The sequence below is a fragment of the Planococcus citri genome, chromosome 1 (genome assembly GCF_950023065.1).
Source record: "Planococcus citri chromosome 1, ihPlaCitr1.1, whole genome shotgun sequence".
NCBI classification, from domain to species: Eukaryota; Metazoa; Arthropoda; class Insecta; order Hemiptera; family Pseudococcidae; genus Planococcus; species Planococcus citri.
The window spans coordinates 24,039,730-24,052,540 of NC_088677.1; the positions used below are offsets into that span (position 1 = coordinate 24,039,730).

General features: G+C 35.8%; 3 protein-coding genes across 3 annotated transcripts in view; 1 reads left to right on the forward strand and 2 right to left on the reverse strand.

Annotated features, from left to right (window-relative positions):
- Positions 1–344: 344 nt before the first annotated feature.
- LOC135849987 (carbohydrate sulfotransferase 11) lies at positions 345–4,685 on the reverse strand. The gene has a single exon (XM_065370665.1). The coding sequence runs from the start codon at positions 4,345–4,347 to the stop codon at positions 3,322–3,324; it is 1,026 nt and encodes a 341-aa protein (XP_065226737.1). The 5' UTR covers positions 4,348–4,685; the 3' UTR covers positions 345–3,321.
- A 3,831-nt stretch (positions 4,686–8,516) lies between these two features.
- LOC135849990 (lachesin-like) lies at positions 8,517–9,921 on the forward strand. Its single transcript, XM_065370667.1, has one exon. It carries the CDS (start codon positions 8,717–8,719, stop codon positions 9,773–9,775), a length of 1,059 nt encoding a protein of 352 aa, XP_065226739.1. The 5' UTR covers positions 8,517–8,716; the 3' UTR covers positions 9,776–9,921.
- Positions 9,922–10,059: 138 nt separating this feature from the next.
- LOC135849989 (laminin subunit alpha lam-3-like) overlaps positions 10,060–12,811 on the reverse strand; it is a 32,029-nt gene continuing 29,277 nt past the window's right edge. The window contains exons 42-51 of the mRNA XM_065370666.1: positions 12,635–12,778; positions 12,509–12,547; positions 12,044–12,396; positions 11,663–11,966; positions 11,453–11,584; positions 11,224–11,370; positions 10,984–11,146; positions 10,756–10,889; positions 10,426–10,654; positions 10,060–10,338 (exon numbers count right to left, since the gene is read on the reverse strand). Of these exons, the coding sequence (XP_065226738.1) occupies positions 10,199–10,338; positions 10,426–10,654; positions 10,756–10,889; positions 10,984–11,146; positions 11,224–11,370; positions 11,453–11,584; positions 11,663–11,966; positions 12,044–12,396; positions 12,509–12,547; positions 12,635–12,778 (1,785 nt within the window). The 3' untranslated portion in view covers positions 10,060–10,198. The remainder of the gene's footprint in view (positions 10,339–10,425; positions 10,655–10,755; positions 10,890–10,983; positions 11,147–11,223; positions 11,371–11,452; positions 11,585–11,662; positions 11,967–12,043; positions 12,397–12,508; positions 12,548–12,634; positions 12,779–12,811) is intronic.

A 12,811-nucleotide genomic window follows, 5' to 3' on the forward strand; every position in this document is an offset into this window, starting at 1 on the left:
CAATTGAAATACAATTAATGTTTATCAAGTATGATACCAGCATACAATGTTTCTAATGCTTTTTACAACTGTACGTATTATGTTATGAATGATGATGAATTTCTATGCTACAAGTGTTTCTTATCGACGATGATCTTGATCTTGATGCATGAAAAAATATATGTAGGTAGAGGTACATATTCTACGAATAGTTGGTCTATTCTATACCTTCACTCCAGTGGATATTTTACGTATCATTGTAACAATGTAAGACGTAAATACTCGTACATTTAGCGTGAAATTTCTTTCAGCTATTCGTCACAGTTACCTGTATGAATAAAATCCACTGACATACAAATTTGATAAAAAAAAATTTATTTTAAAAATTACATCAAATATAGGTACATTGCAAAATAAATAAATTTGAAAGTTAATTTATAACAGCCAACAGATTATAATTATTAAACATACGAGTACGAAAGTTTGGCGCGATATTTTTTGATATTTAAGTAGGCCTACATGCACTTATTTACCACGAGTAGGTAACAGGTAGCTTATAGGGAACTTCACAAGTGTGCACTTTTATTTTCAGAAGTAAGAGGAGACCCTTAGGAAAGTCTACCACAAAATTTAAAGCTGCTCGATTGCAAAATTACGGGTCCAACAAGGGTCCAAAAGTCTCAAAATTTCGATTTTAGACCAATTCCGCCAATACAAAAAAATGGAAACATGTGCCTAATGCAGTAAAACAATGATTTTCAAGACATATTATGTGCCAAAAAGTCATTCCATAGAGCCCATAAGATATTTTTCGAGTCCCAAATTTTTAAAAAATTGTTCAAAAATGATCCTAAAATTGGATTTGGTAGCTACAATTCTGGTAATCATCTTTTCTAGTCACAAATTTTGTTTGCTGGAATTTAGATGTGAATTCGAGTATGCTCATCCCAAAGATTTGGGATTTTCTGGGGCCAAAATTCTAAAAAAATTGTCCAAAAATGGTCGGAAAATGTAATTTGGAAAATATAATTTTGAGAATCGTTTTTTCTAGTCACAAAAGTCTTGTTTCTTGGAGTTTGGACGAGATTTTGAGTCTTCGAATCCAAAAAGCTATTTTTGGAACCCAACATTTTCAAAAAATCAACCAAAAATGATCGAAAATAGTGATTAAACAACTGGAACTCTTTGTGAATCGTCTTTTTTTTATCACAAGCCTTGTTTCCTGGAGCTTGGACGAGATTTTGAGATTGCGCATCCGAAAAAGGGATTTTTTGGGGCCAAAATTTTAACAAAAATTGTCCAAAAATGGTTCAAAAATGATTTGATTTTGAGAATCGTATTTTCTATAACCATAAGTCTTATTTCCTAGATTTTGAGCGAGATTTTGAGCCTGCGAATCCAAAAGGCTATTTTTGGAATCAAACAGTAAAGTTTCAAAAAATCATTCCAAAATTTCTGAAAAATGTGATTGCTGAGCAGCTATAACTTTTTGTGAATCGTCTTTTCTAATCACAAAGCCTTGTTTTCTGGAGCGTGGACGAGATTTTGAGATTGCGCATCCGAAAAGAGGATTTTTTGGGGCCAAAATTTTGACAAAAATTGTCCAAAAATAATATTATTTTTAGAATCGTATTTTCTATAACCATAAGTCTTATTTCTTAGATTTTGAGCGAGATTTTGAGTCTGCAAATCCAAAAGGCTATTTTTGAAACCAAATAACGGTTTCAAAAAATCACCCAAATTTTTTGAAAAATGTGATTGAGCAGCTATAACTTTTTGTGAATCATCTTTCATAATCACAAGGTTTGTTTCCTGGAACTTGAGTGAAATTTCAAGACTGCGCATCAAAAAAATGAATTTTTGGAGACAACATTTTCAAAAAATTGCTCAAAAATGGTCGAAAAAATATGTGATTAATAGAAAGGTATTATTTTCTTGCCACAAAGTCTTGTTCACTGAAGTTTGGGCAAGAGTTTGAATCTGCGCATCCAAAAGGCTATATGTAGATATTTTTTGGACCCAACATTTTCCAAAAATGGCCCAAAAATGTTCAAAAAAATATGATTTGGCGAGGAACTCTAGGATTTTCCCCACAAATCTCACTTTCTGCAGAAAGAGTATACGTGCCTATTTCTTGGACCCAAAATTCTCAAAAATGGCTCAAAAATTGTTGAAAAATGTTATTGAGCAGCTACAAATTTTGGAATTGTCTTTTCTAGCTATACCTACAAGTTGAATTTCTTGGGATTTGGGCAAAATTTTAAATTGGTTCATCCAAATGGATATTTTTTGGTCCCAAAATCTTCGAAAAATGCCCGAAATTCAATATTTTGAAAACGTGATCGAGAAAGTGTAACTTCAGGAATCGTCTTTTTTTAGTCACAAATTTTGTTTCTTGAAGTTTGGGCGTAATTTTGAGTCCTCGTATCCGAAAGGATATTTTTTGGACCCAAAATTCTAAAAAAAAATTGACCAAAAATAATCGAAAAGTGTGATTTGGCTGTTACAACTCTGGAAATCATTATTCCTGGTCACAAGTCGAGTTTCCTGAAGTTTGAGCACGATTTTGAGTCTTCATTTCCGAAAAGGTATTTTTTTGGGCCCAAAATTTTCAAAAATTTGATCAGACTAGTTGAAAAAAGTGATTGTGCAGCTACAACTTTGAGAATCGTATTTTCTTGTCGCAAGTGATTTTTTTGGGATTTGGGCTCGATTTTGAATTTACGCATCCAAAACGTTATTTTTTGGACTCAAAATCTTCAAAACATTGCCCTAAAATTAAATGGTCGAAAAATGAGATTGTGCCTCTACAACTTTTTTAATCGTTTGAAACTCGACTTTTGACTAGAAAAAACGGTTCTGAAAATTATAGTTGCCCAATCATATTTTTCTACCATTTATGGGCAATTTTTTGATAATTTGGGGCCCCAAAAAAAATATCCTTTCGGGCGCCCAGGCTCAAAATCGCGTCCAAACCTTAAAGGAAGCTCGACTTGTAACACGAAAAGATGATCTACGAAGTCGTTGCAACCAAAGCATTTTTAGATCATTTTTGGGCAATTTTCCGAAAATTTGGGGCCCCAAAAATACCCAACGGGTCCTATGATTTTTCAACTTTCGATATTTGTGTGTCCTAGGAATCACTATCTTACTGTTTCGAACACATTTTTTTTCAATTTGGCAAAATTTGCCTAAAGTTGACATTTTTAGACCTTTGGGACCCTAGACTACCTAAAGGTCCTGTCACTTCTGAAAAAAAAACAAATCAGATCGATTACTGCATACTTGTAAGGTTCCCTTGTTAGCTAGGTACCTTTCCATTTATACTAGTTCTCAGACCTTTCAACCAATCTCATAGCCTAGTACATTTTCGGTCGAGTAACTAAATAATTTAAAATCCAATACAAATATATTATGCAATCGTGCGATAACATAAGGAGGTAATGCGTTAAAGTACTTGATAATTTGAGCCGTAGTATTGGAAACCCTAACACGAGGAAACTTAATATAACTTTTATTAATCGATTTCAATAAAAATTCAGCATCCGAATACAACGTTTCGTATTTACCAATAAAATCGTATTTAATCAAACACGGATAACACAGCTCGCTAATCGGTTTCCAATGCTCGTTAAAAGACGGAACATAATGGTCTATCAAATAAAGGGCAAATTCCTCGAAAGTCACATCGTTACCATACTCTAACGAATGATTGGTCGCATTAAATCTGTAATGTTTGATTATCTCTCGACCAATTCTCATTTGAAAATACTTCGATCTTTGAGATCGTTCTTCTAATTTATTCCTAAACGCCGAAAGTAGCCTTTCAAAGGGATGCCTTACAAATAAATACTTGGTATAATTTTCTATAAAATATTTCACCTCGTCTATCGTGTAATCGCTCAGTTTTCGGAAGGTGGATTTTTTATGCACTATTTCAGCCGGTATCGATGATGCATTTCGACTATCCGCCGTTCCCATTAAAATCATAAATACTCGTTTCCAATTCGTGCAAGCTACTTTTGGTACGTAGCAGTACAGCAATTTATTCTTCTCGTCGACTAAAATATGATCCAAATCTTTCGTGTTGTCGAAAATATTCCTATGCAGGTGGGCATAAGTTTCGCACATTTCATTCATGTGTTCTCGACGCTGAATGAAGACCAACGTGTCTAGTGATAAGTTGGCAGTTTTGTCGTCTTCCGAAAGCTTCTCAGTTTCGTCGTAGCTTTTATTCATCATTTGCTGCTTCATCTCCAGTACGTAAATACTTATTTGAAAAATAACCGTCATACCTGCGAGAATCAACACTGAACGAATAATCATCGGTTTGCAAAATGTTCTCGACTGGTCGAATAACTGCACCATGAATAGGCCTCCAAGTATATCATTGATGAATTAAGAAGCTCCACTAAGCAACGCGCAAGTTTTCCAAAACACATTTCTAAATTTACTGAATAATATTTATCTACGTACACTCGATTTTTAAATGAATTATAAATTTACATCGTGAAGAATTTTTTTTTCACATCACTTTAACTGTAAACTGGAATGGAAGAATACGTGCTAATGACTACTGTACCGATGTACCATTCAATTTAGTGCAATGCGAATTAAAGTGGAACACAAAACACTCGGATCTCAAAAGTGTGTCGAGCACTACGTCGCATCATCAGGTGGATTCAATAAACCGCCAAAGGTAAACTGACAGGAGAGAACAAGTTATGAGCCACGAGCACAGAGATGTTTGGATTTTTCTTTGGTGGGATGCGTTGAGTTGATGCTGCAAATGTTAGATTTTATATTGAAATTTCGATTTTTTTATGATATTCGATGCGATTGAGAACTTTATGTGATTTGAAAAAATGAAAATATCAATTGATCGATTAATTAACAATGTACGTATTCATCTAAATCGCTAAATAACCAGAATTTACTTTTTGAAATTAATAAGATTTTATAAAAAATTATTTTTGTTTGTGGCAACGTCGTATTCGCGTTATCACACTAAAATCAAACAAGTGTCAACACTCGATAACCAGACCTTATTTTGTCAGTTTGCAGGTTGATGTGACGCATTTTTTTTCACGTAGAGGGCAAAAACAAATCAAAATTTAGAATTTCGAAGATTGAAAAAATTCGATCCGTGAATGTCGAGTAGGTAACAATAATGATTATAAAAAAACGAAAACAAATTTTAAAAAACTCTCACTTAGACTGAGAAGACCGACTTTTCTTCAACTAAAAAATTGATTCACTTTTTTTGAAATATTTGTACAGCAATTGATCTGTTTACAATCGAATCGAATCATTGATTTACGATTACGAACGATTGGAGATTAAAAAAATTGATTGATTTCTCGGCGAATCATTCGCAAACGGACCAACTAGGTAATTTACTATTGATTCGGTTTTTGTGAAACTATTGTATGGGAATTGATCTGTTTTCAAAGCGATTGAACGAACTGATTGATTTCTTGGTGAATCATTCGCGAACGAGTTGATCAATAGTTACTGAATCATTCGCGATCGAATCGATTCGTTTAAGTGACTCCTTCGCGAACGAATTGATTCGTTTAAGTGATTCCTTCGCGAACGAATTGATTCGTATAAGTGACTCGTTCGCGAACGAATCGATTCATTTACCCGATTTTTGATGAATCATTCGCGAACGAATTGATTCGTATAAGTGACTCGTGCGCGAACGAATCGATTCATTTACTCAATTTTCGGTGAATCATTCACGAACGAATTGAATCATTTTTTGTGAATCATTCTTCATTCGCAAACGAATTGATTCGTATGAGTGACTCATTCGCGAACGAATTCATTCATAAATGAAAGAATTGATCAGCTAGTTGGCGAATGGTTCTTTCAAAAAATTGATGAATTCGTTCGTGAATGATTCACCAAAAATTGACCCGAGAAAAAATGGGACGGATCTAATTGTATCTGATCATATCTAATGTGATCAAATTAGATCTAATAATTGATCAACATAGATAGATTTGATCAAATTATATCTGAATGTAGGGCTCGAGCTCAATTCCTCCCCCCCCCCCCCGGCCGCAAAAATAACTTGAGTGACCGAAAAAATTGAAAAATATCCAAAAACCAACTACTTATAAAAATGATGCAAGACGTAAGTAAAGCATTTAAATGCAGGAAAAAATGACAAAAGAAGCCAAAACATTTCAGTCAGAAATGTAAAAAAAAACAACAATAAACATTCCAATCTAAATTTAATAGGTAATGAAACTTGACTGACTTTTTGACAACTTTGACAAGAAGCAGGACTTTATGGACTTTTCGAGAATTAGTGATAAAAAATGAAGTACATTTTCATGAACAAAACTGGTGGGCGGAGGAGTGGTGGGTGGCGACCAGAAATTTTCAGATGGATATGAGAACAAAATACCAACTTTTCTGAATAAAACGGTGAGTTTCTTAGGGTCATTAACTTGTCTGCCTCTGGCTTCTCAAAGTCGTCTGTTTTCCTGTCTGGTCTCTTAAGATCATTGATTTTGTCTGCTTGGTCTGTTGAGGTCACTGACCTACCTGCCAGCAGTCTCTTGTGGTTGTCAGTCTTCCTGTCTGGCCTTTCAAGACAGATGTCTTGAGGTCACTGACCTTCCTGCCTCTTGCCTCTTAAGGTTGTCTATCTGTCTGTCCGGCATCTTGAGGTTATCTGCGTGCCTCTCTCACTTCCCAAGGTAGTCTAGTCTATCTCCCTGTATGCCCGTCTTCTGAAGGTCATTGACCCGCCTCTCGGACTTCTCAAGGTCATCTGTCTGCCTGGCTGGCATCCTGAGCTATCTGCGTGCGCGTCTGTCTCGCTTCCCAAGGTCGTCTGTCTGCCTATCTCTTGAAGGTCATTGACTCGTCTCTGGGATTGAGGACATTGAACTGTGTGTACATATATGGATTCCGGCCTCCCAAGGTCATCTACCTCCCTCTCTTTCCTCTGAGTGTCATTGACCTGCTTGTACAATTTTCCAAGGTCGTCAGCCTATGGGGTCTATATCCTCTTAAGGTCATTGACCTGTATAATCTGGATTTTCAAGGTCGTATGTTCTACCAGTCTATCCTATTAAGGTCATTGACCTTCCCTGTCTGGTTTCTTGAGGTCACTGACTTACCTGTTCCGCCTCTCATGGTTGCCTGTCTGCCTCTCTGTCATCTTGAGATTGTTTACCTGCCTGTCTGGCTTCTCAAGGTCATCTGCCTCCCTCTATGTCCTCTGAATGTCATTGACCTGTTTGTACAATTTTTCAAGGTCGTCTGCCTGTGGATCTATAACCTCTATCCCAATGTACTCACGGTCTTTTAACTAGGGGCCCCAACTTGTTGGGATCACCCCTAGGCGAAATCGCTCCCCCTTCAAACTTCCCCCAGAGACGGGTCGGGGGCCCGGTCTGCTGTCAGACAGGTACGCGTGAATAACGACTCCTGGAGCTTGGCAGAGATCGAGCCTTAGGCAACCGCCTAGGGGTCTGGGTCAGGGTGGACGATCCGTCTCACTCTCCCCCCCATTCCCCTTCCCGTCCCTCGTCTTAATCTTGGGGTGAAGGTATAGCTATATTCTAGAATAATTAATAGTAGTTAATATTAGTAACCCTAAGATTAAGATTGTTTTTTCTTTTTAAATAAATTAAACCCTCGGCGCCTAGTGCGACCGAGGAGTTTACCAAAAAAAAAAAAAAAAAAAAAACCTCTTGAGGTCATTGACCTGTATTATCAGGATTTTCAAGGTCGTCTGTCATCTTGTCTATCCTTTTAAGGTCATTGACCTTCTCTGGCTAGTTTCTTGAGGTCACTGACCTACCTCTCCTGCCTCTCATGGTTATCTGTCTGCCACTCTGTCCTCTTGAGGTTGTTTACATGCCTGTCTAGTTTTTCCAAGGTTGTTTTTATGACTGCCAGTCTTTTAAAGGTCATTGACCCTGGTTGCTGTACACTGAGTAAGGAAGGTTTGTTTGTTAGTTACTTAAAAGGTAAACGAGTATGTGCCTTGACAACAAAATAAGAAAATTTAATATACTTACCTAAAATTTTTAATAAAATTAATTAATTTTAATACCTAACCCAATTTTTGTCAAAAAATGGTGGCTTTTACAAGTTTATGAATTTCTTAGTTTTTGTTTTTTTATTTATTAAAAAAAAGTTGAAAATAATGAAATTGAAAACGAATATAAAATTTGATGTTTAGAAGTTTGAACTTTGAAGACTAAAAAAGGTCAAGAATTCAAAATTGGCACTTGTCAGGAAATAAACGAATTTTGATGGAATAATAATTTTAAAAACACCCACAATGCATGAAAATAATTCAAAATTGCCACTTCGGTGTTATTATAAGAAACAAATAAAAAAGATAAATACATAAATAAAAAATAAAATTGAAAAAAGATACACAATCATGCAACTGATGATCAATGGTATTTTTCAAGTATTTACCAACTGCACCCCATCCACCTGTGATCTGCCAAAATAAGGTCTGGTGATAAACAAAAAACAAACACTGCAACTTCCCGCGGTACCGCCCAATGACTCTTTCTCTACTATTTCTTTTGCCCATATCAATTTTTAAACTAAAATGTCTTGAAAATTTACACTCTTTTTATGTGATTTAAAATATTCTCATTTATTTTTACACTCTCCGTCCAATCAACTGTGATTCTAATGATAAGTGCAGTATATTTTTCATGACCCTATCAGTATTATTGTGAATTCCAGCAAGATGCTGCGTCTATTGTTATTCAGTTTACTATCAGTGAGTATCCTGAATTGTCAAAGAGTACCTATTATCGTAGACATAACACCCGATCAAATCAAAGATATCGGGGGTACAGTAGAACTTTCCTGCTCAGCTCTATACTCGCAAGGTTACGGAGTACTTTGGAAAAAACTAGAACGCGAAGGAAGCCAAGAATCCATCCTTTTATCTTCTGATACCACACCAATTATACGTGATTCGCGATTCAGTCTCCGTTACGATTCCGCCAGCACTACTTACACGTTACAAATCAAAGATATCCAAGATAGCGACGCTGGTGTATACAAATGCCAGATATTAATCAGTCAAAATCATCAAGTCTCCAGAGAAGTACGCCTGCAAGTGTTCAGTCCACCTATTTTCTATGATAATTCATCATCCACCGTTGTAGTCAGTGAACGTAACGCGGTTCATTTAGAATGCTACGCTGGAGGTATCCCCAAACCACAGATATCGTGGAAACGCGAAAACAACGCTATTCTTCCAACAGGTGGTCCTGTATATAAAGGAAACGTATTAAAAATTAACAACATTCGTAGAGAAGATCGAGGCACGTATTATTGCACCGCTGACAATAAAGTTGGTAAAAATATCAAAAGAAGTATTGCCGTCGAAGTTGAATTCGCACCTATTGTACATGCCACCAGGAACATGGTGTGGCAAGCTTTAAATTACGATGCTGATTTAGAATGTCGTGTGGAAGCCTACCCGACACCTCAAATCGCTTGGATTAAAGATGGTGTTCAGTTAGCTGCTAATCAACATTATAAGACTTCTCATTTTCCGTCCATTGATGAATTTACTGATACTAACTTAAGGGTTGTGACTGCTGAAAAAAGACAGTACGGTACTTATGTTTGTAAAGCTGTTAATAAATTGGGAGAAGGGTCGGCGGTTATAGAATTTTACGAATCGGAGAATCCTGTTTGTCCGCCAGCTTGTGGGTCTGCTCGTATTAATACTATTGGTAGTTTAATTTTTGTATTTTGTATTTTAGTTCAACTTTCATTGTTCATATCATAGCAGTAAGGTATTTTCACTGAATCTCAAATTCTCAAGTATCACTATATGTACCTATTTATTTTAAAATAGAACAACACGCCATTTTTTAATTTTTTAAGTATTTTTGTATTTTTATGCATTCAGTAAAGTTTTATGTCAATTTTTAATTTGGTTTCTATTTTTTTTTTTTTTAATATTCAAATAAATTTTGATGAATATGAAATTTTGAAGAAAATTCTTAACCAATGAGCTTGATTAAGTTGATATCTATCAATATCTTTTCCATTCAGAACGAAGATCAAAAATACTCAAAAAAATATTTATTTCATGTCGATAAATTAATTTTTTTAAAAAAAGGTATAAAAATTACAGGAACAATGGTATATGCAGCAGCATACTTTGGCACAACATAAAATAAAATAGAAGAATTATCCGCGAACATAATTAAACAGGACATGAGCTCAGCAGGACATTATGAGTGGTAGGAAGCTCGATCCATTCTAGTTTAGATCCCCGCATGAATGCATTTCTCATACATCCTTTGAAATTCTCTTTATTAGCGTGGATTTTCTTGGCAGCGTGTTCTAAAAATAGAAATAACCGTGTCAGTTTGCTTAAAAATGTGAATTATGATCGAGTATACGTATAGGTAGCTGGTAGGTGTTTCCTACCTGGAATGCCTCCAATATACAAAGGACTATTGGTATGTGCTTCGGTAATATGACCGTTATCAGATAACCAATACATTTTGCTCGTGTTATCCACATGCAATGATATCTCTTCTTCGACAAAGTTCACCTTAACTTGATGCCATTCGTTATCACACAGATGGTAAATAGATGAAAATTCTAATTCCACCTTGAATGGTCGTCTATCACCCATATCACCATTGAGTACCACCTGGACATGAATCAAGCCAAATTTGAAATAAGTTAATGAATCAGAATAAGTAGGTACCTAATGTGAGTTCAGCTTTAACAATAGGTAGGTATTCTGCGTACTTTTCCTTTGATCAGTTCCAATGAAATGGAAGGATATCCATCTGGTTCCGAATGTAGCATAAGAATTCCATTCATTTCAGTCGTTCTGAACTCCAATTCGAATTGCAGAGATGTACCAATCGAGAAATTAGTCACTGTAAAGGTAAAAAAAAAGAATTTATGTGATTCAGGATTCGATACCTATTTACTCGTGTGATTACCAATTATGGTCACATAATCAAAACGTACCAGCAACTGCGTAAGAATCACCGGAAAAATACGCTCCTCGTTCGACATTTGGGAAGCACTGACCGACATGATGGTGTTTAGCTCTGTCACCAACTAAATCTTCTTTCTTACCATTAATAATTACTTCTTTAATGCATCCTTTGAGAGCTTCGATTTTATCGAACTGCAAGTATAAAAAAGAAATTCAACAACTGTGCCTTTGATTTATTGGTCATTTAGTTGTCATCATTTTTGACTTACCACCGGGTCAAAGATGCGTATATCGTTGGAAAATCCACCGATGAACAACGTGTTTTGAAAGTGTAGTTTTTTTGGTATGGCAACTTTTTGAGAATGAGACTTGTCGACAAACAGGTGTAGATTTTTACCGTCTCTGACTAGTTTTAGCTGTAAGAGGAACAACGTTTTACAATAATGTCGAACTCGAACGATGATTACGAACAAGTAGGTATAGGTATTTTCAACTTACATTATGCCAATTACCATCATCGTAGGATGTTTCGATTTGTAATTCGAGTCTCCGTTTACCCTTAATTAGTACAATGATTTTACCACCGAATAGGAATACTTTCAGATAGTGATCTTGTTTATCGTCAGAACCCTGAAAATGAAATGAAGCTTAGATGAGATTCATTTGTAACCAGATTATTAGTACATTGGTCATTGATGAATACTTTACCGGAATCATCAACAAGACACCGTCCAAATAAAACGTTCGGAAGGTCAATTCAATAGTGGAGTTTTTCTGATGGAACACATAACGATCGTAATCCAATCTCACGTAACTTTTAGGTAGATCGCCAAATTGAACTGCGAATGGTTGCACTGAATATGTATAAGATTTCTGGCAGCTGTTGGCTCCTGTGGCGCCTTGAGTACTTTGGGTTAGAGCTGCAGCATCGCTTTCAAAAGCGGACATTTTGGGTCCTATTCTACCGATTAGTGCTCTTTCAAATTCGACTGGTCGAGCAAAGTGAATTAATCTACAAAACATGGGTAAATAATATTAATATTTGGCTAGTTTTACAATACTTTTAGGCGATCAGCTTTACTTTCTTACCTATCGTCAAATATCACATCTTTAATCGTTCCAAATAAAAATATATCCGAAACAGAAGTCACATTGAAAGTAATATCAGATGGTACCCCTCCTAGGAATAATCCACCTATGACTCCTGCAGCTCGAATTGTTGACGAGCCATCTTCGGGCATGAATCCAATCGCTTGAATAATGTCGTCCACTCTCAATTCCAATCGTTTTCCAGTTTTTATTACGTTTACAGCGTGGAATTGACCATCGCTGTAGTTCATATCACCTCTTGAAATTAATTTGGTATCCTTGGTTCCAACATTCACGACTAGTTCGATTCGTCCTTCTCGTAGTGCTACAGAATAGTAGTGTATGGCGTTTGTCTGAGGAAAAAAAATTGAATAAGACATTTGAACCCAAAAAAAAATGCTTTCAGACGGATTTAGACTATGTAAGTAGGTACGTATGAAAAAAAATGGGTGAATGAATGCTCACCTCAGATTCGTCATCACCATCTTCTTTACCAACAGTTTCCTAATAAACACAGAACACAAAATTAATCATCATTATGTACTCACAATAATATCCATAAAAAATCCCTCATTGAAAAAATGCACTTACCGGAAAACCTTCAGTTGTACTCAATATTAAAAATGCATCGAGCTGATTGGTCGAGAAAACGAAATAAAATGAAGAGCTTTTCTGCAACGGATATGATCCCAGTTCCAAGTATCCATTCCCTTGGAATCCGACCACCGTTACGGGCTAAAAAAAAAAAAAAACATCAACTTTAATCAT

What these genes read in the sequence shown, in the direction of transcription:
- LOC135849990 (XM_065370667.1), top strand. Translation starts at nt 8,717, where the DNA reads ATGCTGCGTCTATTGTTATTCAGTTTACTATCAGTGAGTATCCTGAAT.
- LOC135849987 (XM_065370665.1), bottom strand. Translation starts at nt 4,347, where the DNA reads ATGGTGCAGTTATTCGACCAGTCGAGAACATTTTGCAAACCGATGATT.